Source organism: Diceros bicornis, chromosome 5 (assembly GCF_020826845.1).
Source record: "Diceros bicornis minor isolate mBicDic1 chromosome 5, mDicBic1.mat.cur, whole genome shotgun sequence".
Lineage (NCBI taxonomy): Eukaryota > Metazoa > Chordata > Mammalia > Perissodactyla > Rhinocerotidae > Diceros > Diceros bicornis.
In genome coordinates, this window is record NC_080744.1 from 13,638,211 (window position 1) to 13,666,168 (window position 27,958).

General features: G+C 37.2%; 1 protein-coding gene across 4 annotated transcripts; it reads right to left on the minus strand.

The window, feature by feature from the left end:
- BRMS1L (BRMS1 like transcriptional repressor) lies at positions 1–27,650 on the minus strand. Of its 4 annotated transcripts, none has more exons than XM_058540711.1 (11): positions 27,431–27,650; positions 24,395–24,485; positions 20,446–20,573; positions 18,576–18,655; positions 15,425–15,484; positions 6,535–6,631; positions 5,398–5,481; positions 4,679–4,743; positions 3,595–3,634; positions 3,013–3,139; positions 1–1,595 (listed from the first exon to the last, which is right to left on the minus strand). In XM_058540711.1, the coding sequence occupies exons 1-11, from the start codon at positions 27,570–27,572 to the stop codon at positions 1,478–1,480; spliced, it is 1,032 nt and encodes a 343-aa protein (XP_058396694.1). In that variant the 5' UTR covers positions 27,573–27,650; the 3' UTR covers positions 1–1,477. The 4 variants fall into 4 exon arrangements, with proteins under 4 accessions (XP_058396694.1, XP_058396692.1, XP_058396696.1 ...); XM_058540709.1 differs by having other exon boundaries at positions 3,013–3,160; XM_058540713.1 differs by lacking the exon at positions 15,425–15,484.
- Between the last annotated feature and the right edge of the window lie 308 nt (positions 27,651–27,958).

Below are 27,958 nucleotides of genomic sequence, written 5' to 3' on the forward strand. Positions count from 1 at the left end.
GACACTCAAACACATCTTTTTATTATATACTAAATTTAAAAATACAAATCTTATTAAAAATGCTTATGAAACATTGTATACATAAGTACTGTCAAATACTATTGGATTATGACATTATGTACATTTGCTAAGGTTAATTAGAAATAGAACAACGTACATAACTTTGCTGATAACGAATTTCAGAAGTCAAATATTTTAACATTTGGCAACTGTGAAGTAGTGATCTGCACAGAAAAATGTTTGCAGAGGTAAAATAGTAAGAAAACAAACGGAATAATGCAGATATTCCTGCCCTAAGTGTTAATAAGTAGATCTCTTCCTCATCCTCTTAAGTCTCACTAGAACAGAAATTAAAGTGCACAAGACCACCAGGAATACTTGATTTGGTTGTCCCCTAATAGATACTACAGCCAATTGTGCTGCCATAGTGAGGGTTTCGATTCTTCCTACTGTTCCTGAGGTTTTAGAAGTTAATTTTGAATGTGGCTAAGGGAAGAGAGGCCAATGATTCCTAAATTGCACTAAGTGGCCTTAAAGTGTAGAAACACCAAAGATCTGGGAATAGATTCAAGGACACTATCCCTGCCTATCTTGCCCTAGGGAATAAAATTAGGATAAGAACCTAGTTTTACCTCTAGAAAATGCTTGCTAAAAATCTGTTTCAAAAGATCAGACATGTACAGCAAGCACCACAATACTGTCAGTTACTGCCCACCACTTACTACCGCATCATAAATACCAGGCATAAAAACCTGCCCTCCGAAGGCTCACGGGAAACAGGTAGAAGCATGTTATTACTTGACACTAATGTTACTAATTAACATTCAGTGTAATTTGTAAAGATAGGTCAACACCGTACAGTCAAGGAAGAGGAGAGGGAAGCTGCTAGTCTACAAAAAGTGCTCCTTTTAGCTTTCAAACCCAAGAGCTTAATTTGGGGTAAAACAAGATTGTAGAGTAAGGCCATCAGTTCTAAACAAGCTGATGATGCCGAATGTACATACTCACGTATATATGTTTAAATTTCTGTTCTGATTTAACACGAATGTACTAGTACAAACCATTTATAGGAAACATTTTATCAGGCTTATTCACAAACACGATGAGTGACAAAGATATGGAAAATCAAAAAAATTGCAGACAAATGCAGCCATTTAGCAACAGAGTTCACTAAAGACAAGACAGATTTGCATAATGTTTTTAAAAAACAAAAAAAAGTTCAGTAAGAAACCCCTACCATATATACCTATTGGTCATTGGACCTAAAAGGCAAATAAATGCAATGATCATGATTAAACTTTTATTACTGTCTCTTAATAACATATCAACATGAGGTCTACTTAGAGCACTACCTACAAATACACAGTCTCTCACGAGTCAACGAGAATATTAAGTTATTGAATACGTCTTTTACTCCCATGGCACATCACACTCGGTAACACTAAAAAGGTAGCTTTAGATAACACTTAAATCATGATTATGAATGTTTAATTGAATATTTTCCTTTCTGTAGCTGTGAAATGTAAAGCTTAGATTTGCTTCCATCAGGCCTCTTAAACCAAACTTCATCATGGTTAATTGTTGTAATTACGGCACTAAAAAGGAAAAAAAAAAAAAAGGAATGAATGAATGAATTACAATATGCCTCCTCCGCTCATTTTAGAGTACCAGCTATAAAACCAAAATAGCTGGACCACAAGAGTAGATTCAGGTACGTAACTGTCATTTACCAGAATGCTGCACCAACAGCAGGGCACGTTGTTAAAAATATCACAGTCAGCAACACTTAATGGATAATCTCCTTTCTTTTCTGATAGAGTTGGTAATATTTACTATTAGAACTATTAATGCACATTGTTCCTACTCCATCCCCACCACACCCCCCAAAAAAGACAAGAGTGGAGCTAAAACCACTACTTATACAGTATGACACCTCCAACTCATATCAGCCCAGGCTGTAGGAAATCTTTCAAATACCAATCCCTAATTCCCAGGGTCAAACCATCCATGGTACTTATGAATTATTTTAGACACTACTAATCTTTATGTTGAAATCTTTTTAAAACTAGATTTGTGTTTAATCCTCTTTAATACTATTTCATCTCTTTTTTAACCACATTTATGCTAAGTAGCAAGTAAAATGTCTCAAAAGCAATAAGATAAAGCAAAGAATCCAGGAGTACCATATATAACCTAGTGATTAGCTCAATGGGCTTCTCATGAGAAAAGTTACTGTGCACAACGCTCCTGGTATCCTAAAAATCTAAAGATGAAATCACAATCTGATTAAAACCACTGTATTTGGAAAATAAGTATTCTATACTAAATGCAAACACTTTATTTACCACTGATACCTAGAAAAAGATGTTTTCTTACTGTAGAAGGTTACTACTCTGAAAATTACATCCTAAACTACTGAGGGAACAGAAGCAGTGATTAGCATTCACATTTTCCAAAAGCCACAACCAGAGAAAACCTAGAAGGCTATATACATAATATTTAAGCCTAGACAGACTGGGTCTTTTAAAAGGCAATTTTCAGCTTTCAAGTTATACTTTAATTACTATTCCTCCTAAAGTTTTCATTAATTTTCCATTCCTTTCCTATTCTAATTGACACAAATTCTTTTTATCCAAAATACTGTAACACACCCAAAAAAGTTAAAGGTTAATATTAACAGGCCCACCAAAAATTCATAATGGCCTGGTTTAAAGGTCATAATATTAGGATCATAACAATTCATCTACTATAAGAATTAACAAACAGGATCACTTTCCTGGCTAAATAATTCCCACATTTCCACTCGTGTTAATGCTGCGTTCATGAACTTAATATGTAACTCTGGCGTATAAATATTAACACTGATGTACCCACATGCTAATCAAATCATATGTCAAGAGAAAAAAAAAGATCCACAGGCAACTAATGATGCACTATGGAGGCAGCAAATATTTACTGACAACACTGCAAACTCTAATACTGAGCAACACTGAAATGAAAAAGGCTTGTTACCTTGTAGGACATTCATCCTTTTTATCAATACATATCGTTTGTCCACGTATATACCATTCACCATCATAATACAATCTTCCCTCTTCAGATCTAGCACTGTGTAGATGTTTTTCCAGTTTCACAGGTGCTAAAGGGATCAGTTCAAAAACTGTTATATTAATAAGATATTGTCAGAAGAACTAAAGTGCAGAACATCAAGAATTAACACCAATCCATGCATATATGTGAAAAAACACTAAAAATACTTCTTAGATAACAAACTTAAATTTAATAGAAATAAGAGAATTGAATTCTTACTTTTTTATATAATTCACTAAGTTTTTAATATAAGTACTAAACAAAGCTAAACAATGAATAATAAATCATCCATTAACTAGACAAGTGCCAGGAGGGGAAGCAGGTACATTATCAATTACTAGTGCCAATTTTAAGTAGGATTTAAAATATCATAATTTCAGATATAGCGTTTACCGATGAAATGAAACCACTGATGGGGAGCTCTTTAGTATGTAGGTGACTTAACAACCCTGATTCAACAAGCCTCCACAGAGAAGATTTCTAAACTCAGGCTAAATGACTTACGTTCTGTTTTTACTCTGTGTGGACCCAATGTAGCCATTGCCTTAATAAAAAAAGAGGAAGAAAGACGTTGTCTGAGTTCATAAACTAAAAGTATACTTTGGTATCTATTTAATATATACAACACTACTGGCGACCTCAATAACAAACAGTAAAATATAATCTTTAGCTGCTCCAATAAATTGTTAACGTCTAAGAAATATATATAAGGAATATATATAAAGAATAACAATTTCGGGCTGGCCCCCTGGCTTAGTGGTTAAGTGCACGCACTCCGCTGCTGGTGGCCTGGGTTCGGATCCCAGGCGCGCACCAACGCACCGCTTCTCCAGCCATGCTGAGGCCGCGTCCCACATACAGCAACTAGAAGGATGTGCAACTATGACATACAACTATCTATCAGGGCTTTGGGGAAAAAAAGGAGGAGGATTGGCAATAGATGTTAGCTCAGAGCGGGTCTTCCTCAGCAAAAAGAGGAGGATTGGCATGGATGTTAGCTCAGGGCTGATCGTCCTCACAAAAAAAAAAAAAAAAAAAAGAACAACAATTTCTCCTAGAAGTGTTATCAATACTTGAAATAATCTCTAACTCTCAATTAAGAAGTTTCTAAAAATGGAAAAATTTAATAAAGAAAACAAGTCTCCACTTTCAAACAAACAGAAAATCCTATAACGCTTGAATGTTTAATGACAGAATACAAGACATACAATAAGGGTTCAAACATTCACTTTTGTTCACTCAGCAAATATTGAGTGCCTTCTGTAAGCCAGGACTAGGCTAAGGACTAGGCACAGAATGGTTATTAATTATTATTTTTGGGCAACCTAAATAAATGCATTTCTGTACTTTTGCATAAATTACTAATTGCGTTATTACAAGAAAAAATACAATCAAGCTGCTGACGTGTCTCTCTTAAAAGATTCTTGCAATCCACTGTTATTTGTATTAGTATTAACTGCCTTAGAGAGATTGCTGCAAAGTAAAACATATTTACAATAATCGTATTTTGATGTATTAGTAAAAAACCACAGAACCTTAAAAGTAGGCTATAAAAATATACTTATATTCTATTGTTCTTTAATCATACCTTCCTAATTGTTGTCCAGTCTTCAAGAATATCAAGATCTTGTAGCATATAAACTATATATGGACGTTGAAAAGTCAAGGTCAATTTAGCTATAAGAATTTCTCACTTTGAATTGTATTTCCAAACTTCTGTTTTTCAGAGAATGGAGCAATGATTTCTGGCCATAATCCTCTGGCATACAGAATTCTGATTTCAAATTATTCTTCAAAAAACTCAGTACCAGGATAAAATACATTTCAATACTTCAGATGCTATAACCGTATTCTCTTAATCCTATGATATCATTGACTGTAAGATACACCACCAACCTAACCACTGTTTTGAGTGGAGGGGGACACCATAGCGAATGCCAAGATTGAATGCACATATTAATTTAATTTAAAGACACTCCAATTTCAGAAACATTAAAAATGTTAAAGAATACACATGAGAATTAAACAATCATGCTATATACTAAACAGCTGTTTCACATCAAAGCCCTTGTGAACTACAAGGCCATATTGTTAAAGTTGAGATTGTGACTAAATTTCTATTCTTCCCACCCCTCTTAATCTCAATTTTATCCTTCTGCCTTCAGTTTTATAAATCATCTTTTGCTTATTAAAGGATCATGCAAATAAAGTCAATGTGTACTAATAAAAGTTGCAAAGGTATGCACAATGCAAAAATGTACATGAAGGCCAAAAAAAAAAAAACCAAGAAAATTTAGGAAAGGATATCTGAAACCACAACTGGCTTCTTCTTGTCAGGACTGAAAGGATCCTTCCTCTTTTTTCTTGACTGGAGCTCATCATTCCACAGCTCTGGCAAGTAAATAAAAATCAAGTATTAGCTGATTTCTGGAGATGAAAGGGGTTGAAAAAAGGCTATATAATTTCCTGGTAGCAAAATTTCATTAGTGGCTATGTACATACACATATGACTATATAATTTCATGAGCAGCTATAGAGTTAGGACTTTTCCTCTGTCTTTATTAAAATAAAAATCAACTTGGCACTTAACGACTAACAACTGATGAACATGTGTCAGGCACTTTGTTAAATATACATTACATGCATTGTCTCATCTAATCCTCAAAGCTATCTCTGAGGCAGGGATTCTTACTATTTCAATTTTACAGACAAAGAAACTGATTTAGAAAAGCTAAAATAACTGTTACCCATGGTCACCCAGCTGGTAGGTGATGGAGCAGTGGCATTAGAGCTCAGCTTGCCTGACTCCATCAGGCCTACTCTATACTAAAGAAATAAAGCAGTAAAAGAATACATATGCAAGAACCGTGGGATAACCCAGTAAATCTTCCACCCAGTGTAGAAAGCCTTTCCACAACACCTCTGAAAAAGCCAAGTTCACATTTGATTGACCTAATTATTAATAAGTTTTTTCCTTTTTCTGAGACAAAAACCAGCCTCCTTGAAACTTCTATCCATTTGTCCTGGTTTGCGTGGTACCAGAGAGAAACGGTTTCTATTCCTCCTTCCACACGACAATCTTTCAAGACTCAGAGGAGAGAACATACACTGTAGCTCTGTTCCAATGCTATTCTTACTGCCTTCTAATACTATTCCTCTATTATAATAATATTCTTACTATTCTTATTCCTATAGTTCCTGTCACACTTCAATTTTGTCCCTTTTCACGTGCTCCATTTTCTACGTCTTCCTGAAGTCTGAGTTCAAATCAAAGCAACAATCACAATCATGTCAAATTCTTCAGAAGTCTCCCCCTTTCCCTCTCATGAGAACACCTCATTTACAGACACTGATATTAGGAGACTCAGACATCATGAGACACTACAGTAAACCAAAGGTTCAGCGTCACTTAATTAACCATCCCGATCCCATCGCCGCCGTCACCTGAGGTGATATCAATGCTGTGCCTGTCCTCCTCCAGCCTCCTTATCTTCTCCTCCAGTTCACTCTGCACTGTATCATATAACAAAAGCTTTTCACTCTGGAAGAAAAATAGGTTACACATAAGTAGAAAGAAAACATGGGTCTACCTTAACTAAGAGTACTAAATAACTTAAGGTACTTTAACATATGGTGCTTTTGCTTTTTTAGTTCAACTTCAAATGTTAAAGATGAAATGTCAAATACTTGAAAGAAATAAAACTATAAAACATGGAATCTAAATATAGATTTAACTACATGCAATTAAATTGTTTAAGAACATCTAAATTTACATGTGATAAATAAAGAGGTAAATATTTACCTTATAAAAAAGGTAAAGTAAGCTCCCATGGCCCCTTTTAAATATAAGCAGGTTCCACCTGTCACCATAATGGAGAACCTGTCCTATAAAGTATATCATTATAAAATGCATCATATTTTCTCATCGGAACACTAATCGGGCCTTTATTCCTCACTGATATCTCAGCATCATATTAAAAAAGACTAATAGGGCTGGCCCCGTGGCTTAGTGGTTAAGTGCGCGCGCTCCGCTACTGGCGGCCCGGGTTCGGATCCCAGGCGCACACCGACGCACCACTTCTCCAGCCATGCTGAGGCCATGTCCCACATACAGCAACTAGAAGGATGTGCCACTATGACATACAACTATCTACTGGGGCTTTGGGGGAAAAAAAGGAGGAGGATTGGCAATAGATGTTAGCTCAGAGCCGGTCTTCCTCAGCAAAGAGAGGAGGATTAGCACGGATGTTAGCTCAGGGCTAATCTTCCTCACAAAAAAAAAAAGACTAATATATCACAGAGAGAAAGATTCAAGCACAAATTTTATAATCATTTAAAATAACCCAATTATAGTCAAAATCATAAAATTACAGACTAATGATATCCAAATCTCTCAACAAAACTATAGAAAGATGGAATGACATTCTCAAAGAGACAAGACTGTTTACTGGCAAATCAGACTAGAACCCAGGTCTACTAGTTCTAGCCCATTGTTCTTCTAGTTATAAAACACTGTACCCCTTATTTTAAAAGTCATAAAATGTACATAAGTCTAATATGCAGATTCATTATATAAAAAGCTTACGACAGATACCCAACCCATTTACCACATGCTCATCTCCAGCAAGGATATTAGGCTATTGGGATACAGCTAGATACGACTGTCTCATAGAGCCTATACTGTTAGATATGATTTCTGTGGAAGGCATAGGCCACACCCATTTGGCAGCATTCCCAGCGTCAATCATGAAGTCTTCTCTTTCAGGTTTGAAATTTAGAGTCTACATATGCTTGGAGGTTCTCCTGAGTGGTAGAGAAGATGGCTTTTGTCGATTTGAGGCAAGCCAGGAGCCAGAGAGAAAGCAAAGCTGAAGAAGACTAAACCAGATCTCATATGAGAAATGATCTCGTTGCTGTTCTCCATGCTCACCTCCTTTGATGTGTTCCCCTGCCTTTGCTATAAAGTCTTATGAAATATTTCCGCCTTATCTACATGGTGCTACAAGAATTGGGAAATGTTCTGTACAGAGAAAAAGAGAGAGCAGGCCCCAGCCACAGTCAAGATAGTGTGAGAGCTGTAAACAGACCCAGACTGTCCAACCAAAGATGACTCTGAATGCAGAGCAGGAGTGATAACGCTTTTGCTTGTAAGAATACGAAAGTTTAACTGGTGCATTCTCTTTCGTTTCAATGGATAAATTTGCCCTAGGCCAAGGAGAAATTCTCAAATAAACCCACTAATCATTCTTTATAATTAAAAAAAAAAAAAAGCCACAGTGGGAGTGAAATGTCTGAAGCTTTGAAGGCATCTCTAAAGATACTCTAGGTATACTTTAAAGGTTAAAGGGAACAGACAGAGGGGCCTTGAATCTATTCTCATTCTTATTTCTGTGTTCTTCTCTCTCTTAATCCTCACCCCCACAAGACCCTCAAAAGGCTCCCATGAGAAGGAACGAAAGTCATAACGGAGCAGCTGGAAGACATCCGGAAAAGAAAGGGGCATCCAAACTCCCTTGCTTTGGTGCCTGTAGAGGCTTCTATGTTCAGCAGGTAATTTAGCTTTTTAAAAGCACTAATTATAGGCACTGGCCCAGTGGCACAGTGGTTAAGTTCACGCATTCTGCTTCGGCAGCCTGGGGTTCACCGGTTCGAATCCTGGGCACGGACCTACTCACCGCTCATCAAGCCATGCTGAGGCGGCGTCCCACAAAGAAAAGCTACAACTCTACAACTATGATACACAACTATGTACTGGGGCTATGGGGGGGGGGGAGAACAAGAGGAAGACTGGCAACAGATGTTAGCACAGGGCCAATCTCTCCCCACAAAACATGTAAAATAAAAAGTAAAAATAAAAAAGGTGATTGTGATGCTGAACAATGACTGAGTTTAAAAAAAAAAAGTATTAATTATAACTACATATTTGGCTTCAAGATCCCATACCCCTACAATCCCCATACCTGTACTTAGTGACCCTGCTCACTGAGCCCCTTCCTAGGCTACACCTGTGCTGTCCTCATCAGGGCAGCTTCAAGGAGCCCCAGGAAAGCAGCTCCAAGGTTCCAGATTTGTATTGGTCTCACCCCAGCCTGTATTCAGAACCAATTCCCCTTTGGCAGTTCCCTGACTTAGGCACCTCACAGTTCCCTCCCAGTGCCTTCAGGACTGGAGTCCTGGGAGACTTTGAAGGACTAGAATTACCAGAAAGCAAAACATATTAAAAAGCTACAATCATTTTTTAAAAAATGTACTGCACTGGAATAAAAAGATAAGCATAACAGAATTTAAAAGCTTAGAAACAGACTCTGATTATGGGAAATTTTGGTATACGATAAGGTAACATCAAATCATCTGGAAATCTGATGACAATAAATGACAACAGAAAAATGAGTTTAACTATAAAAAGAGAAAACAGGTTCTTTGCCTCATGTTATACAAAAAAATAAATGGACTAAAGAGTTAAATTTATAAAATAAAATCTAAAAGAACTACAGGAAAGATGGTGACTCTACTTGATGTTGGGATGAAGGAAGCCTTTCAAAGCACAAAAATTAGAAGAATAAGTCATAAAGGAAAAGACTAATACATTTAATCACATAAAAATTAAAAACACATTAAAAAGGGCCGGCCCATTGGCGCAAGTGGTTAAGTGCGCACGCTCTGCTGCGGTGGCCCGGGGTTCACCGGTTCGGATCCCAGGCGTGCACCGACACACCACTTGGGAAGCCATGCTGTGGCGGCGTCCCATATAAAGTGGAGGAAGATGGGCACAGATGTTAGCCCAGGGCCAGTCTTCCTCAGCAAAAAAAAAAAAAAAAAAAAGAGGAGGATTGGCAGATGTTAGCACAGGGCTGATCTTCCTCACAAAAAAGAAAACACATTAAAAAGCAAACAAAAGTAAAAGGAAGACAAGATAAAAATACTTGCCATGTGATAAAGGCTTAATAACCAGAAGATGGCATTAAACAAGCATGGATAGATCAGTAAGAAATATCTAAGTACTGTCCATACTCACTGCCAAAACAGGTCAGAGAGAGAGAGAGAGAAATCATAAATGCAAATTAAAATGTGCATTATGTGATTTCTTTTTCACTTGGCAAAGTTGTTTTATTTTTTCAATTAAAATAAACAACATTGACTGATATTGAATATATAAATCAGCTCAACACTTTGGCAAGTAATTTAGAAACAAATAGTAAGGACCTTAGTGATTGTATCCCTTCATCTAGTAGTTACACTTTGAGGATTCTATCCTAAGGAAATAACAACCTCAGCCAAAGTTGTATGTAAGAGTATACTCACAATAGCAATATTTGTACTGCATAAAATGAGGAACGAAGTAAAATCCAACGAGAGTACTGGCTACACAAATTACTCCACATCCATATTACTGCTCTGCAGACACTAAAAATGCAGAGTTCAAAAAGTAGGGAGAGACTTCCAGGATAAGATTACAGATGAACCCAGATCATAAACTCTCTTCCCTAATAACAAAACGAACAAAAAATAGGTACAAAATAAATCAACAAACAACACCTGTAGTTATCAAACAAAGGGAGGGACACAACCTCATGCTACAATCTCTGCACTTGGTAACTAAACTAAAATAGAACCCCAAGATCTACACTTTGTTACACTATACATGACTGTGCACTTCGTAAAGAAAGAATGTGAGAGAGGGGACAATATTCTGAAATGTCTGAAGATGACTTCCAAATCTAGAAAGAAATGAAAGAGGGTCTGGATAGGCAGCCCAGGGGAAAATACATAGGAAGCCCTAGAGCGAGAAGGCCCTCCTTGTCACATTAGGCTCAGCAGTAAGAAGAAAACTAGAGCTCAGCAGCTGACAGGCTTTGCACACAGGCAGATTTTATTGACTCACTCTTCAATATGAATGATGGCCAAAGATGACTAGTTACTCGTGAAAAGCATCCAAACTGAAAGGCAGAGAGAAAAACAGAAAAGAAGTATAAAGAAACAGAGACAAGTCAAGACACAGAAAAAATTTCAAAGTAACTATATTTAATACTCAGAGAGAAAAGAGATTACACTCATGAAAAAAGAACAGGATGTTATAAAACAAAATAAAAAATGAGTAATCAGAGGATATAAGAGCTCTTGGAAATTAAATATAAAATAGAAATAAAATATTCAGTCAAAGAATTGGAAGAGAAAGTTGAATACACTCTTAAAAGGAACAAAATGAGAAAGGGAGGGGGAGGGACGATAGGAACAAAAGTAAGAGAAAATTCAAAGATCAACCTTGGAGGTCCAGCATTCAAGCAATAAGGGTTCCAAAAAGAGAAAACAGAAAATGATGGAGAAGAAAACATTAAAGAAACAATATAAGAAATTACCCAGAACTAAAGATAGGAGTTTCTTGATTAAAAGGTCCTCTGAGTATTCAGCACAATGAACGTAAAGAGACCCAGACCACCAAGGCACAGCATCTTGGTATTCCACAGCAACAAGGATAAAGAAAAGATCTGAGAGGTATTTAGGAAGAAAACAGGTCACATACAAAGATCAGGAATCAAAATGATAAGAGGCTTCTCATAAGCAATACTGGAAGCTAGAAGACAATGGAACAATGCGTTCAAAATTCTGAGGAAACATGATTGCCATCTAGAATTCCACATTCCTTTAAGTGTGACAGTAAAGAGTTTTTGGACAGGAAAGACATGGGAGTTTTAAAACATGTCCAATAAATCTTTGACACTCCTGCCTTAAAAGGTAGAGCCTAATTCCTCTCCCCTTGAACGTGGGCAGGACTTAGTGACTCACTTCTAATGATTAGAAAGTGGCAGAAATTGGGGTCATAAAAAACACTGTCACTTCTGTCTTGCTGTCTTGGATCACTCACTCTGGGAGAAGCCAGTTAACAGGTCACGGGGGCCCTCAGTCAGTGGACAGGCCCATGGGACTAAGGCTTCCAACCAAGAACCAGCAACAACTTGACAGCCTCGTGAGAGAGTCACCTCCAAGGCAGATCCTCCAGCCCCCAGACAAGCCTTCAGATCATTCTTCCCTGGCTGACCTCTTCACCACAACTTCATGTGATTCCCTGATCCAGAACCACCCAGCTAAGGTGCCCCCAAATTCCTGGCCACAGAGACTGCAAAATAATAAATGTTTGTTGTTTTAAGCCACTAAGTTTTGGAGTAATTTACTACAAAGCAATAGATAACCAACACAAAAGGTCCCTAAAATCTGACTTCTATACACCTTTTCTCAAGAAGGTATTCTACAAACTGAAAAAGAAAACTAGATCTAACAGGAAAGATGTCAAGAGAAGTTCCACAGTGATGGTGAAGAGACACCCCATGAAGACAGAGATGCAACCAGCCTAGAAAGCATCTGAAGGATGGAACAGGAGGACAGGGGATCTAGGGGTTTAGGGGTTGCTCCCAGGAGGGAAGATTCCAGAAGAAAATAGGACTGATGGATTATCTGATGTATTTGATCACATGGAAAACAGCACTAGGGGGCTTTCCTAGATCTGCTGGCGTCTGGAAAGAATTGATAAAGACAGAGAAAACTAACGAAAACAAATGAAGCAATTATTAATTCCAAGGTTAAAAAAACAGTTGTACAAGAAGGGAAGTTTAAGCATAATATAACTCTTGGCTCAGTAATCAATATTTAGTTACAACAAAAACAAAAATTGTGGCATAACAATATTAGAAGAATGGGAAGAGGCAAACTATTACGGGATCCTCAGCTTTCATAATAGGAAACCAATAGGTCATGTCTAAAACTGATATTATTTATAAATATGAGGGTAAATCCCAGAAGAAGTAGCTAAAAGAGTTAGATTATTGCTACTGGGATACACAATTTAGAGATGGGAAACAGGACTGCTGTTTTTCATTATAAGCCTATGCCTTCAGAAATATGTATACACGTTATTTGCTAGAAATAAATTTTTAAAAAGAGTATTTAGAGCTGTAGGGATATGCTCACGAAATGCTGCTTATAAAAAAGTTAAGATATAAAATAGCATACATAGAGTCATACCAGCTACATGAAAAACAATTTTACAAACATACATACACTTATCAACAGCGATTAACTCTGCTTAGTAAATTACGGTTGGTTTTATTTCCTTCTTTAGACTTATTTCTCAAGTTTTCTCAGTAGACACTTATCATTAATGTCATAACCAGGAAAAAAATAATTAAATGATACACAACGAAAAGATCAGAGCCCTGAAAAGCTCTCATCAGTATTCTCCAGTACTGGAATCCTAACCTTGAACCCTAAGGGCCTGACTGAGACCTTGCTACCTCCTGCCCTCAGATCCTAATACTCATCTCCAGCCCTGTGGGGGTTAAATGAGATAACCCAAATAAAGCATCTCCCCCTGTCTCAGTGTCTGGCACACCACAGTAGTCTATAAATGTGATTTCCTTCCTGAATTTGACACAAACCATCCACTGCTGCGATTGCCTCTGTGGTTTTTGGCCAACTCTCCCCATGCAAACCCGTGTGAACAGGTCCAGTCTCTGGTCCTGGCCCCTCCTTTCTACCTGCTGCTCATCAAACTTTTACCTGACAGTTGGCAATGTGCCTTCCTTCTTCCTACCTCCCTTGCCTCAGAGTTATTTCTATGTGAATCAAATGCAGAACTAAGGAATAAACAGATAAAAAGCCCTGAATAATAAAGTTCAGATTTATTGGTAAACTGCATGAATGACTAGAGAGATCACAGGATTTCAATCCTGGTTCTGCTGCTCATTAACTGTATGACTCCAAGCAAATTACTTAACCTCTCTGACCTGAGTTAACCCCTTCATAAAATCAAGATAATTTCTAATCCAGAAGGTTGTTGTAAGCATTAAAATGAGACAGTGAATATAAAATACACGACATTCTAAATATAAATTCCCTTTCACTCTTCACTTCCTCTGTCTAAAATGCCTTGAACTACTGGTGAGTACCTTCAGTCTGATTATATAATTAAACAGATTATTCGTAACATTAATTATATGTTAAACATAAAAAAACATCAAGCCATAACTAAACTAGAAGAAATTTAGGTAAATGTTTAGCATCTCTATGGAGGAAGGAGGACTTTCAAAGCTAAAAAATGATGGAAGAGTAAGAATATCAACATATTTGTCTCAGTAAAAAATATTACTTCAGGCTATCTCGTTGACTTCTATTTCTGGCAACATAATGGACTAGATATCCTCAAAAAACAAAACAAAAACAAACAAAACTCCCAACACACCTAGGCAGATACTCTAGACAAAATACCACAAACATTCTTTTAAAGGTATAGCTAAGTCTTAAGAAAATAGGAGAGATCCTAAAGGAACCAAAATAAACAAGGAGCTAGAAACCAATATGCTAACCTGCTGTTGAAGCTGTGGTTTCCTTATGTGCTGGTGTCAAAAATGGAAAGGCATGCTTTTTAGTGGCTGTTTGGGAAAAAGACAAAGATCTTGGGTCTAAGCAAAGTAGGGGGTGGGAACTAGGATCCCTGCATAGCCCTGAAGGGTTACTACCTTCCACGAAAAGACAGACTACAAAAGATCCGCCTGAAGGAAATCTGTCTGTCTCAGCCTAGGCAATAGCTGGGGAAAAAAGTTTTCCCTGAAAAGATGTCATCTCAGACCTAATCTCCACATATTCCAGATTCAAATAGAGATTATCTGCATCTTCCAGGAAATCCCAAGGCAAAGAACTAAAGCAGGCACGTGGTGGTGGCACACCAGGATGCCTAGCTGTAACAACCAAGCGGAGAGAAAAGCAGATACTATCTGAAGAGCTACATTCTCTGTCCAAGGCTCACAGAATCCCTACCAATAAAGCCTGCTATAGTCCAGAATCACGAAGTAAGGCAAGAAGCTGTGAGGTTTGGCAGAAATTAAAAAACAGCAGAACTAGATCCTGAAGAACTTCAGATAATGATTCATTGAATAAAAAATATGAATTAAGCATTAAGCAATATGAAAGACAGAACGAGGATTTATATATGGCTAATTAGAGTTCCTGAAGAAGGAAGTAGAGAAAATGGAAGAGAGGCAAGAGAAAATGGAAGAGAGGCAATACAAGAAAAGATAACAGCTGAGAAAAATAATCTCTATGGGGACACACAGAAGAGAAACTTAGGAACAACAAAGAGAAGAGCTTAAAAGCAGCCAGTGAGAGGTACTAAAAAAAATTCATCTACAAATGATTGCAGACTTCTAAGCACAAACTGTGGAAAGTAAGATCCTAAAAATGTTAAGAGGAAATAATGTCATTCTAGAATGTTACATCCCCCTAAACTGTCCTTCCAGAATTATTAAAGTAAAGCTATTTTTGGACGAATAAAAACTGAGCTTACCACTAAGAGACTCTCAGTGAAAGAACACATAGGATGTTCTTCAAGCAGTAAAAAATGAACCTGCAAGGAAGGGTTGCATCTCAGAAATGCTGAGGAAAAAAACTAGTAAAATGTAGATAAACGTAAAAAGAACTAAATCTATAAATCAAGATAATGTCTCATTTGAAGGGTAAAAAAGCAAGATGTAACTAAAATAGTGAACTATAACTTGTAATTTGGGATAGAGTAACTGGACTTAGAGAGTTGTAAAGTCCTTTATAGTTCAGGAGGACAATTATTAACATTCAGATCTTACTAGTGTAGGTATGCATGCTGAAAATTTAAGGTAATCACTAAAATTATAGAAATGGAAGGTATTGGGATAATCACTAAAATAACAGAAATAGAGGGTATAACTTTATGATGTTATTTTTTAAACTCAATAAATCATACACACCCCTAAAAAGGTCAGGAAAGATTAAAAAAGGATAAAGCAGAACAATTATAAAACACAAAATAGGTTGGTATTAAATATCAAAATAATCACTATAAATATAATTGGACTAAATTTACCAGCTAAAAGAAAGGGATTGTTAAAATGAATTTTTTTTTTTTGTCTGTCACTGGCCATGCTGTGGCAGTGGCTCACATAGAAGAACCAGAAGAACTTACAACTATACACAACTACATACTGGGGCTTTGGGTGGGGGAAAGGAAGAAAAAAGGAGGAATATTGGCAATAGATGTTAGCTTAGAGTGAATCTTCCCCTGCAAAAAAAAAAAAAAAGGATTTTTTTTAAATCAAGGCATATGCTATTTACCAGTAATACACCTAAATATAAGGCCAGAAAAAAGTTGGAAGATATAAAAGGATAAAAAAACCTTTTATCAGGCAAATGCCAGGCCAAATAAAACTAGGATAGCTGTTTTAATTATTTTTAACTATCAGACAAAATAGACTTAAAGGCAAAAATCATCATTACAGAGAAAGAAGAGCATTTAATCCTTTATCCTTCTGTAAAAAGGATAAAATGTTACACTTATTAAAAGATATAAAACCTCTAAATACGTGAGTCTGATAATATAGCCTCTTTCTCTCTATATATATATACAAAGCAAAAACTGATAGAAATACAAGGAGATATGGGAAATTGACAATCCAATTTACAACAGCATCAAAAAGAACAAAATACTTAGGAATAAACTAAGGAGGTGAAAGACTTGTACACTGAAAACTACAAAACAGTGACCAAAGAAATTAAAGAGGACACAAATAAATGGAAAGACATCCACGTACATGGATTGGAAGATTTAATACTGTTAAAATGCCCATACTATCCAAAGCAATTTACAAATTCAACGCAATCTCTGTCAAAATCCCAGAGGCATATTTTTATAGAAATAGAAAAAACATAAGTGGACGTTTGACATAAAAAAGAGATGGAAATGCTGATTAGTGGGAAAACAATGGAGTATGTAATAAACAGTACGAGATTACCTATCCATACACAAAAAATAAAAGTAGATCCATACTTTATACTACACACAAAAATTAATTAAAGGTAGTTTAAATCTAAATGTTAAATCTAAATGTTAAAATGAAAAATTTCAACTTTTGAAGGAAAATACATTTCCTTGTGTGAGGAAGACTGGCTCTAAGCTAACATCCATTGCCAACCCTCCTCTTTTTGCTGAGGAAGATTAGCCCTGAGCTAACATCTGTGCCCATCTTCCTCTATTTTGTATGTAGGATGCCACATCAGCCACAACATGGCTGATGAGCGGTGCGTAGGTCCACATCCAGGATCCAAACCTGTGGACCCCGGGCTGCTGAAGCAGAGTGCGTGAACTTAACCACTACGCCACTGGGCTGGCCCCAGAAAATACACCTTTTTATCTCAAAATAGGGGAGACACAAAAAGCACATATCATAAAGAAAAGATGACAAATTCAACTACATTAAAACGTAAAACTTTCCTTCATCAAGTCATCAAAAAGAGTGAAAAGACGGGCCGGCCCGGTGGCGCAAGCGGTTAAGTGCGCGCGCTCCGCTGCGGCGGCCCGGGGTTCGCTGGTTCGGATCCCGGGCGCGCACCGACGCACTGCTTGGTAAGCCATGCTGTGGCGGCGTCCCATATAAAGTGGAGGAAGATAGGCACCGATGTTAGCCCAGGGCCGTCTTCCTCAGCAAAAAAAAAAGGAGGAGGATTGGCGGATGTTAGCTCAGGGCTGATCTCCTCACAAAAAAAAAAAAAAAAAAAAAAAAAGAGTGAAAAGACACCTCGCTGCCTGGGTAGAAATATCTGCAAAGCATATAACCAGCAAAACATTTGTATCCAGAATATATAAAGAACCTCTACAGTCAATGAAAAAAAAGAGTAACAGCCCAACAAAAAGGCAAAAGATATGAACAGGTACTTCTCAGGAAAGAAAATGCAATCAGCCAGTAAATGTCAAAAAAATAATTCACCTCAGTTGTAATCAAGAAAATGAAACAACAAGCTCCAACATTTTTATCCCTATCTACTCGTAGTATTTTAACAATTTATAAAGATACAGCATATTAAAGTAAGAGAAGAATCATTATAGAACTTGTCCTCTTATTTCCACTAGTATATTTATGATCTTGTCTAGGCTTTATGAAAAGTTATCTGCAAAATCAACACTATGTATTTAAATGCTATTCAAAATAAACAGAATGTATAGAAAAATACATCTATATTTTCCCATAGAGAATCCTGCCCTAAGATGTGGAAATAGATCTAAAGAGTCAGAAATTAATAATATAGCCCAAAATCCTAACTGTACTACTGGATATACATTTTTTGAGTCTCTGATACATTTTTGAGTCTTTGATTATACTAATTATACTAATATTTTCAGTGATGCCATATGACATAATCATTACAAAGTCTTTTTAAGGTAACAGTTATAAAACTCCTAAGATTATCTCACTTAGTTTTTTCTATGGTCCCTTCTTTGTGTCCTATTTCCAAAACAGCTTCCAGTGCAACTGTATTAAAAAAAAAAAAAAGAAAGAAATCATACGAGCAATGAGCTAAAGTACGATTTAATTTTGTTTCACTTATTTTATTTACTTTTTTAACTACTGCACTCAGAAAAAGACTTGAAGAGTTGAAATTAGCTTAAAAGTTAAGCAAAATGACGGTACCTCACAATGCTGGCGAGAAGCTTGAATTTCACATTCATATTTGTTCTTTACAGATTCTAGGCAGAGCTCTCTATAGATTCCTGCAACCAAACACAATTACTCTGATTATGTTAGCAAGAAGGAGTTTCATTATCACTTCCCTACAGAAATTCTGTCCTAACTGTATTTTATAAGATGAATCAAGAAGAAATTGACAAATGATTCTAACTCTGTCTTTACAAACTAAAAATACAAAGGCTCAGTTAAAACATAAATCAAAGAAGACTAGAAAACTAAGTTTAAGAGCTAGAAAGAAACTACACTGCTAATTCTAGTGCTTATCCCATTCTTCTAAAGAATACTCCTAAATCTTTGATAGAGAACGACCAAAATGAAAATAAAACTCTTTTCCTATGAAAAACAATCTCTTAGGACTCATAATGGAAACAGAGGCAATAAACTCTGGTTTCATTAATTATATATATTCAAAGTAACAAATGGATACCATAACCATCAAAACCACTATTTTTTAATTACTATTAATTTTCAGAGTCCAAAGCTTCCAATAGGATGAAATGTATAAACTGATACAACAAAATGTATCAACTTATATGATGTTTGAGTGCTCCTGACAGGGCTTTACCTAGAGGATGGATGCTCACGAGAGTTTACCTTAGAGGCACCAAGGCAACAGTATAAAATAGGCAACATGGCCACACAAAGATGCCATCACAAAAATGGCAAACCAAGAGCTCTAGATGTATATGCTAAACTCTACGTCATAGTTGGCCCTAGAAATATCATGCTCTTTCTTGTAAAGGCAAGAGACAGATATCTGGAACTATGCCATTAGCAACACATTCACACACACACTACTCTTTGTACAATCAAAAAGCAAAGGAGGCCACATAGCAGAAAAGTGAATAACTGACTCAAGTAATATTTCCTAAACATCCAGTAAGTCTCACTTAGTTCTTTTAGAATGTCAAAGAAAATTAAGGACATGTTTGCTTTTAAGGGTGTGCTAAGGCAATATAGAAAAATAGCAGGTTTAGTATCACGTCATCTACATACTTAATATTAAGCACTCAAGAATAAAATTTGGTTTACGGCAGATTTAGTATAAAAAGAACCTATTATCAACAATTTGTTAGGTATTACATAACAGGCACATGAGGATCAATTAGTGTGTCCCTCAAAAAGAAAACAATCAGCATCTCTTATTAATTAAAATTCAGTTTTTAGTTTGATTATGAAAAATCGCAAGAGATCTACAAATAGACACATCCCTTGTTATGAGTAGCTAGGACACAATTCTGAGGCCGGACCCCAATTACAAACAGAAGACTGAAATTTAACCATACAAATATAGTACATCTCCATTTATACATAGCCACAAATGAGTAAGCAAACTTATTAAAACAAAAAATTATCATTAAATTCTAGGGTTGAAGGCTAATTCCCTATTCTTAATATCCTGATCAAACATTTTTAAAATGTTTTTATAAATAAAAAAATCCTTATCACTCTTATAGATGAAATATACTGAGTACTTAAATTGAACCTTAATTTGTCTAATAGGAAATTAAACTGTGATAGTAACAGTATCCCTTAATGAAAGTATCATGGTTTCTAATTGTTTCACATGTGAAAGTATCTTCTCAACAACACTGTAAGCAATTTGAGGGCTTCTTTTGATCCCCCATAGCAGCAGAGAGGAGCAAAAGTCATTTAATAAATAATTGTGTGGTCTGACTGATAGTGAAATACTCTGGTCAGTGTAAATATATCTGTAATTCCATTAACAGCAAACACTCACTTGATAAACATCTTTTAAATCTATTGAAGAGTTCATATTCTACTACATGGAAAAGATGTTTCACTTTCCTACCTGCTACCTTTGTACGAATTTGCATATTTTCTTGTAAAGTTGCCAGTGGTTCCAAATATTCTGGTGCTTTTCCAGCTATGACTTCTTGTAGTTTTGCATCCACCTGACTTAATCGTTCTTTATAAAGTCTTAACAAAGCAAAAATTAAGATATTAATTTTAAAAGCCCAACAAAGGCTAACAATTACCATTTCTATACATTATCTCTTCCTAATATCATTTATATTCTAATAACCTACCAAATGTATTTTTGCCTTGATCTCAAGTGAAGGACTCAGTTACATTATTTGACTTTTGCACATAATCACAAAATAGACGTTTTTCTATCTTTTTCTAGATATATCACTAATGGTTAATTCACAGTACAAAAATTACAACTGAAATAACTACTTTTTGGCACTTCAGATTTTTGTTTTTGTTTTAACTGCAGAACAATAAATTGATTCTAAGAGAAAAGGTCATTTCAATACTGAGTTTAAAAGAAACAAAGAAATTATTTTGAATAATTTAGATAAGGACATTACCAGTTGTCAAAGTAAATAATTCCCTGGCTTCTCTCTACCTTTCCCGAAAAGGAGTGAGTGTTACAATATTCAGCCTACTTGATTTTTAAAAAGAACAAAGAGGAAGCAGAGTGATGAAGGTAAAACCAATGGCTATAGAACGTGTGATCTGGTGTACCCAGGTTGTCTGGACTGCAGATGAAGAAGCCATAACAAAATGAGTTGTTCAATGGATGGGGAAACGAAAAACAGGGCAGGGGATCCTTGTTGCCATATTTATGAATGTACATGACAATAATTTGCCAGCTGTCACACCAATACCGTTAGCTTGATTATCAAAGACAGAGTATGTGAGACAACTCAGTGTTTATTTCTGGCAATAATCCTGCAGGATAGAACTTTTTTTAATAGGAAAATGTTTAGACTGTCACTCTTTATGAAAGGCACTTCTATTCCTGGTTTTGTGGCATTTCAAAGATATCCCAAAAATTTCAAAGCACATTAACAATTTAAGATCATTTTTTTAACTTCTTTTTTTTCCATTTATGGCTCTCATAGGTGAAGGCTATGTTATAATATGTCACAAGGATGGCATATAGTAACTTCTGAAAAAAGCCACCGATTATACTTGTAGGTGTTAGCATAACTAGCAGTCGGCTTTTGAAAACATATGATACCTGGCTTTCATATAAAATTCTGCTCTTTCCTCTTGAAACTATAAACCAATACAATTAAGGATACAATTAAGGCAATCAATATTAATTGTCTATAATTGATCATTATAATTAGCATAGAGATTTATATGATGACTCTGAACGAAGGAACAAAGCAAGTTTGAGTGTTAATGCAATAAATATTCTTTTTTTTTAAACAAAAAGGAAAAACTTATCTGAGTTAACCGCCAAAAGAATACATTATCATGTTTGTGTTAAACTTTTCTAAAACTCAAGATACAATAATAAACAAATGTGTAAAGTCAGAAAAGTACAACATGATACTTATAGTTTTTGAAATTATAAATACAACTTTAGGCAAAATGCTAAAAATTTGATACAAAGGATGACTGCACCTGAAAAACATCAAACTTACAAAAAAAATTGATAAAGTATCCTGAATGGGTGAACAACATCTTGAATGAAGAGGATATATGAATTAATATTCAATTAACTACCCTTTTAATACGTTCCTCAAAATCAGTATAATTCTACAACCTTAGAATTCAAGCATAAATTGATCAAAGGCAAGGATCATGAGTCCTTCAGCAGCAACCACAATACTCTTCATAGAGTAGATGCTCAATTAATGTTTGTTGGATATTGAATGTTGACATGCATGGAAACTCGGGTGGTATAAGTTCTTCTGTCTTTTTAAGGAGGTGGAAGAAGTCACCTTCCACCACTACACAAACTGCAAATGGGGGATTTTCTGCCTTATGAAAGGAGTACTCTCGTGCCCTGTGATGCTAGAAGAGGAGAAGCAGGATAATTATAATATTGCTACTATTATTATTATATTATTATATTTCCCACCTCTTCTAAAGAGGATTTGAGACAGCTCACAGAGACACACAGCACAACAGGATAAAATAACACACGAGGCAACTTGGGCAAGATGAAAAAATAAGACAACTATAAACCTGGTGCAAAGATTATTTTTTTCTAAAACATATTTCTGGATACCAATTCCTTGAGAAAGAATCCTATTAAATAATAGTAATGGGTCTACTTTTAACTTTCAGAGATGAATGAAGCTGGTAGGGGAACTGGCTGGTGTTCACAGGGAGCCACAATGAAGCAAAAATCAAGGCAACCAGCCCCCAAATGAACAAGATTAGGCCTAATGACTGACCAGCTGCAAAGTTCTGTGTAATATGTTATACTAGAGCTTTACAGTAATTTTCATTTCTTGGATAACCATAAAATACACTTTAAAAGCTCAGTAGGCATATCTTAATTGTATGAGAATTATTCACTCACAGATTACTTGTGCCAAAATACAAAAATACAAATTTACTTCCTCTTTTCCAGAATGATCCTGGATGAACCCTCCATGTAGCCCAGATAAGGGATTCTTTGGGGATCCAAACTAATTTTAATTTAAAATTAATAATGTAATCTTTAGAAGAAGAAAATGATACCACGTTTTTTAAAGCTAAAAATTTTAACTTTGAATTATTTTGCATTGCTTATATTAATTTGTTGCACTAGCATGGAACATTATCTATATATTCATCTCTAATACCAACGAAAGCTAAGACCAGAAATGGCATAAACAGGATTCATATGATAAACAAATCTGTCCCATTTTAGTCTGGCAATTCTAGATATTAAATGGGTTTTCATCTCTTCTTCGGGTCTCCTTAGGGAAGAAGTAGGAGAAAAAGAATAAGCAGCAAAATCATAAAGAATTTATAAACTGAAGAGCCAGCTCTTGAATAAACTAAGGTGTCTATATTCTCAGGAGTTTCTCTCTTTCCTTTACAATTCCTAAAATATAGCTATGCCCCATGACCTTGCCAGCAAGTTCCAAAGTAAAAGCTCACCTTCAAGATTTTTTTTTTAATCTGCAAGTCCATCTATTCTGTTCTCTCAAATCACTGGGGCCCATTCTTATGTTATCAACCTCACATAAGAGTTCTGGCACGATAAAGAGGGGAGAAACAGTATCTACTAAGCACCCACTACATGCCTGGCAAAAGGCTCAGAATTTTACATATTGCTTATTCAGTCCTTACAGTAGATAATAACAAAGTTATTATTATATCTTTTTAATCTGTCAAGAAAGCCTGGATTCAAAGTCTGTGCTCTTTCTACTCCTCTATAGTTCCTCCAAAGTAACATGCCTTGGTGGAAGGAACACCACAGCACAAGGAGGCAGAAAGCCTGGCTTAACTTATCACTTTCTGATGAACTATGGGCAAATCACTCAACCTCTCTGAGCATCAATTTTCTCACAGGTAAAATGGAGATAAGACTGTCTACCTTCCAACATTACAGAGCTGCTGCAAGAAGCAAAATAAATAATGCAGGTGCAAACACATAATGTATGTACTATCCAACGGTAAGATATAAACGAAAATCACTATGCCGTCTTGGGGAAACATTCTCTCTTATGCTCACACTTTAAAAATGCTATCTTTATCTAATTTAACATAGGTACAAACAAAGCAGATTAGAACCAAGGATGCAACAACCCGGGGGAAACATTTTAACTACCAACATCCACACACAAATCTTATTTCATCCCCAAAAAACCTGCCTCAAAACCCTCATTTCAGTTAACGAGGTCTTCAGCAGGCAAACAATAGTTGAAGCCTCTTTCAGATCAGTCAGTCCCATAAAATACAAAAAGGAGAACAGTTCAGAGTGCATATCATTTCCCTTGTGCCAGTACACATGTGACATGGTTGAGATTCAGTGACAATGACCTTCTGAAGTCACTACTTACTGATCCTTGAGATCGGTGAACTGTTTTTCAAGATTGGACATTTCATCTAAACATTCCATTCTTCTTCTTTCACAGTCTTCATCATCCATTTCTGTTCATAAAAAGGCAAATATCAAAGATAAAATTAATTTTATGTTCCAAATATATCTGAATGTTAATTCAAATGGTAAAAAAAAGAAAAAAACTGTAACATGAAGTTAGATATGCAAAGCCTAAATTAAGCCTTAAGAGAAAATAAACATTTATCCAAAATAATTTCCACTCTAGATTTTAACCTAAAATACAGATGAGAGTTAAAACTATTGCAGTCTCTAGACTTTCTTATTTTTATCCATTTTTAAATCATTTTAAAGGTCTGACATTAAGCCATGACTGTGAAATAATTAACCCACTTTTGGTTTGTTTTCCATCATTCACCAGAACTTAAGCACCAAAATGATGACACCCTTTAAAGGTTAATATTGCTCAAAAACACTTTTGGAATTTTTCTTTCAGAACTGCTCACAGGGCTGATTTGCCAGCCACATAAAAAAGAAAACTAACCTCATTATGTTTACCACAGGATATCTTGGCCTCCTACTCTTATACTCCCATTGTTCCCTCACCCCTTATTACTGTCAGTCAGTGAGAAAGAGGAAAATGAGGAGAAAAACAAGCAAAGTTTTTAAGGAAAGCAACTGTTAGTTACCAGGTCTGTCCTATATTCCATATCTTCTATTTCTACATCACATATATTCAACACATCAAAATAACTGAAGTGCAAAATGATCTGCATCTTGATCTTCCTCAAATAAAGGTCAAACTGGGAGAAAGAGTTCAATTATGTTCCGTTATTTTCATATAGCAAGGAAGTATATGACTCATTTTTTTAACTTTTCTAAAACAGATTAAAATTATTTCTGGCTCTTAATAGCCTACACCTTGGCTATTTAAAATCTGGTCTCTCAAGATGACTCACTCCCCAATATCTCTGGATAGTAGAGTGTTTTCTGTAGCCTTAGGACCTGCTTAGTACGAAAGTTTGAGAAGAATAAAACTGCAGAAGTTTAACGTGCAAGATATATGGTAGAAAAGAGACGCTTTTACAAGAAACAAAACTGCAAAACTTATTTAAATAATTTCTTTGCACTTAAAAAATCTGACTTGTAGTTCAAATTATTATTACATTCTTCACAGATTAAGTTGTCCATTATTTTCTGGGATGGAATAAAAACCAATGAAAAAATCAAAACAGTCAACATAAAAATTAGAGAGGGAGAATTTTAACACATAGGTGTCATTTTGTAGGATCCTAGCTCCCACCAAAAAAACAAAGAACACTTGATGATAAAATGTTTTACAAATCTAGGAAATGTATTCACATACAATCTAGATGTCCTTTTTCAGTATTCCTCACTTTTGAAATCTCACCTACTTTCATAACTAGGCAGATGACTTCAGATTATGCTTCCCATCCCAGGCAGGCTCCAATGCCACATTTCCATCTGTCAGCTGGGCGCTCTGACTTAAATATACCACTATCACCTCAAAAGCGACATGTCTGAAATATTCTATCTTCCACCTTCATCTCAAATCTTTTACTTTTCTACTTCTCTTCATGCTACCACCAATTCTCCTTGTATCTGGGTTTTTCCTCTTACCTTCATTCCTCAACTTGCATTCATCAATCCTGTTTTATGCTTTTTCGAAATCTTTCACATCTATACCTTCCTTTTCTAGCTCAAACCCTTCTCCCAACCAAACTGGTTTTCTGACTCTTTTGAATAAGCCTTAAGCTCTGACCTTTCCACTTTTTCTTACATTCCTCCCCCTATGGAAACACCTGACCATTACCACCCCAATCTAAATTCTACCCATTCTTCAAGATAATTAAGGTAATCCCACCTTCTTCAACTAGCCTTTGCTGACCACCCTATTCTGAAAAGATTTCCTCTGCCTCTGAATTCCTACAGCATTGTTTATAGTTAAGCATTCATTTGACAATTTAATCAAGTGGTGACTTATGACAGCTCTTTAATTGAGATCAGATCATAACTATTTATTTATACCTCACACTGAGTAGCGCCCAGTCCTGCACAAGGAAGTCACTCATAAATACTTATTTTTGGATGGCTAATATACTAACTGAAATTACATACTTCCATGGAGATTTGCTTTAAAAGGGAAACCTGAAAAGAGAGCGTTGGGGCGATAACAAACTGTCATTAACTTGTCATCAGTCCTTGCTTTACATGGCCAAAATCAGGCCAAGAAAGAAATGTCTCATCCTCATCACTGGCATAGAAGGAAAAGAATCTTAATCACAAATTCCATTTATTTTCTTAATAGCCATTCCTAAAAGTTTGCAAAACTGATTTGTGGCGTTATCTGCCTCCCACTCCCATAAGCATAGGAATACTCAAAATCACCCCTGATGCTGGGCTCTTCTTAGTCCTGAAAAGTTCAGAGAGATGCCGTAAACCGGACAGCTCCCAAGTCAGCCCCCGCAGGAGCACCGCTGTGAAGCGCTGACTGACAGGCTGACTTCGATGCTGAGGTTACGAAGTTCTAAGCCAGCCAAGAGCAGGTACACATCTACCGTCGGGCCGGACAACACACCCGTGTTGAGAAGTAAGGGTTGTAAAGGTGAAAAATAAGGAAAGAAGTCGGTGGTCTGGGAAAGGAGGCATTTCCAGGGTCTCCCAGACAAGCTGCGGGGCATCCCCCGCGTCGGTCGCTAGCCCCGAGCACTGCCCGGAGGCCCCAAGGGCGGGTCCGACGGCGAGCAGGACGGCGCAGCGTCCCGGGGCTGGGCGAGCCCAGGCCCGCGCTCCGCCCCGCCCCGCCCCGCCCCGCCCCGCCGCCGGGGACCCGCCCGCAGCCAGGCAGCGCCCCGCGACCGGTCCCGGCGCCGCCGAGGGCCGGGAGCCAGTCTCCGCCCCTTCCCTCTCTCCCCGCCCCGCTCTCCCAGCAGGACGCAGCTGCCCGGCGTGCGGAGAGCGGCCTGTCGCGCGCCGGGCGCGAGGGCTCGGGTCCCAGCCCCGCTGGGTCGCGCACCTGAGCTGTCTCCATCCTCGGAGACCGACGAGCTCTCCGTGTCCTCGTCCTCCGAGCTGCTCCCCTCGTTTTCGGCGTAGTCCACCTCCATCTCATCGTGATGGTTCGTCTCCTTCTTATCCCCTCGGGAGTGGACTGGCATTTTCCAGCCGCGCCGCCGCTTCCCACTCCCGGCGCCCAGCCCGGCCACCGCCGCTTCAATGAAGGGCGCGCCGGACGCCCCGACCCACCCAGCGGCCGAGCTCGGTCTGAACCCCCTCGACTCCTCCCCGCCCCCGGCCCGAGCCTCACAACCTAACCCGCAGGCTCTGGGCTGGGAGCTCTGCCATTGGTGGAAGCCGTCCTCCGAGCCGGGGGGCGGAGCTTGCCCTGCTCGGATACGGTTGGTTGCCCGTAATTACAGCGCGGCCTTGCGGTGGGTGTCGGGAGTTGTAGTCCTTACTGCTCAGACCTGCAGGGGCTGCCTGTTTCCAAGCCTCAACAACCCTGATCACTTCTTCCCTCTGGACTTCAAGTCCCACAAGGCAC

Excerpts from the sequence above, each read along its gene's own strand:
- BRMS1L (XM_058540709.1), bottom strand. The coding sequence starts at position 27,572 with ATGCCAGTCCACTCCCGAGGGGATAAGAAGGAGACGAACCATCACGAT. Across the intron at positions 20,574-24,394 it reads TTCACCGATCTCAAGGATCA|ACTTTATAAAGAACGATTAA; the intron begins GTAAGTAGTGAC and ends TGCTTTGTTAAG. Across the intron at positions 3,161-3,594 it reads ACACAGAGTAAAAACAGAAC|TTTTTGAACTGATCCCTTTA; the intron begins GTAAGTCATTTA and ends TTAATATAACAG.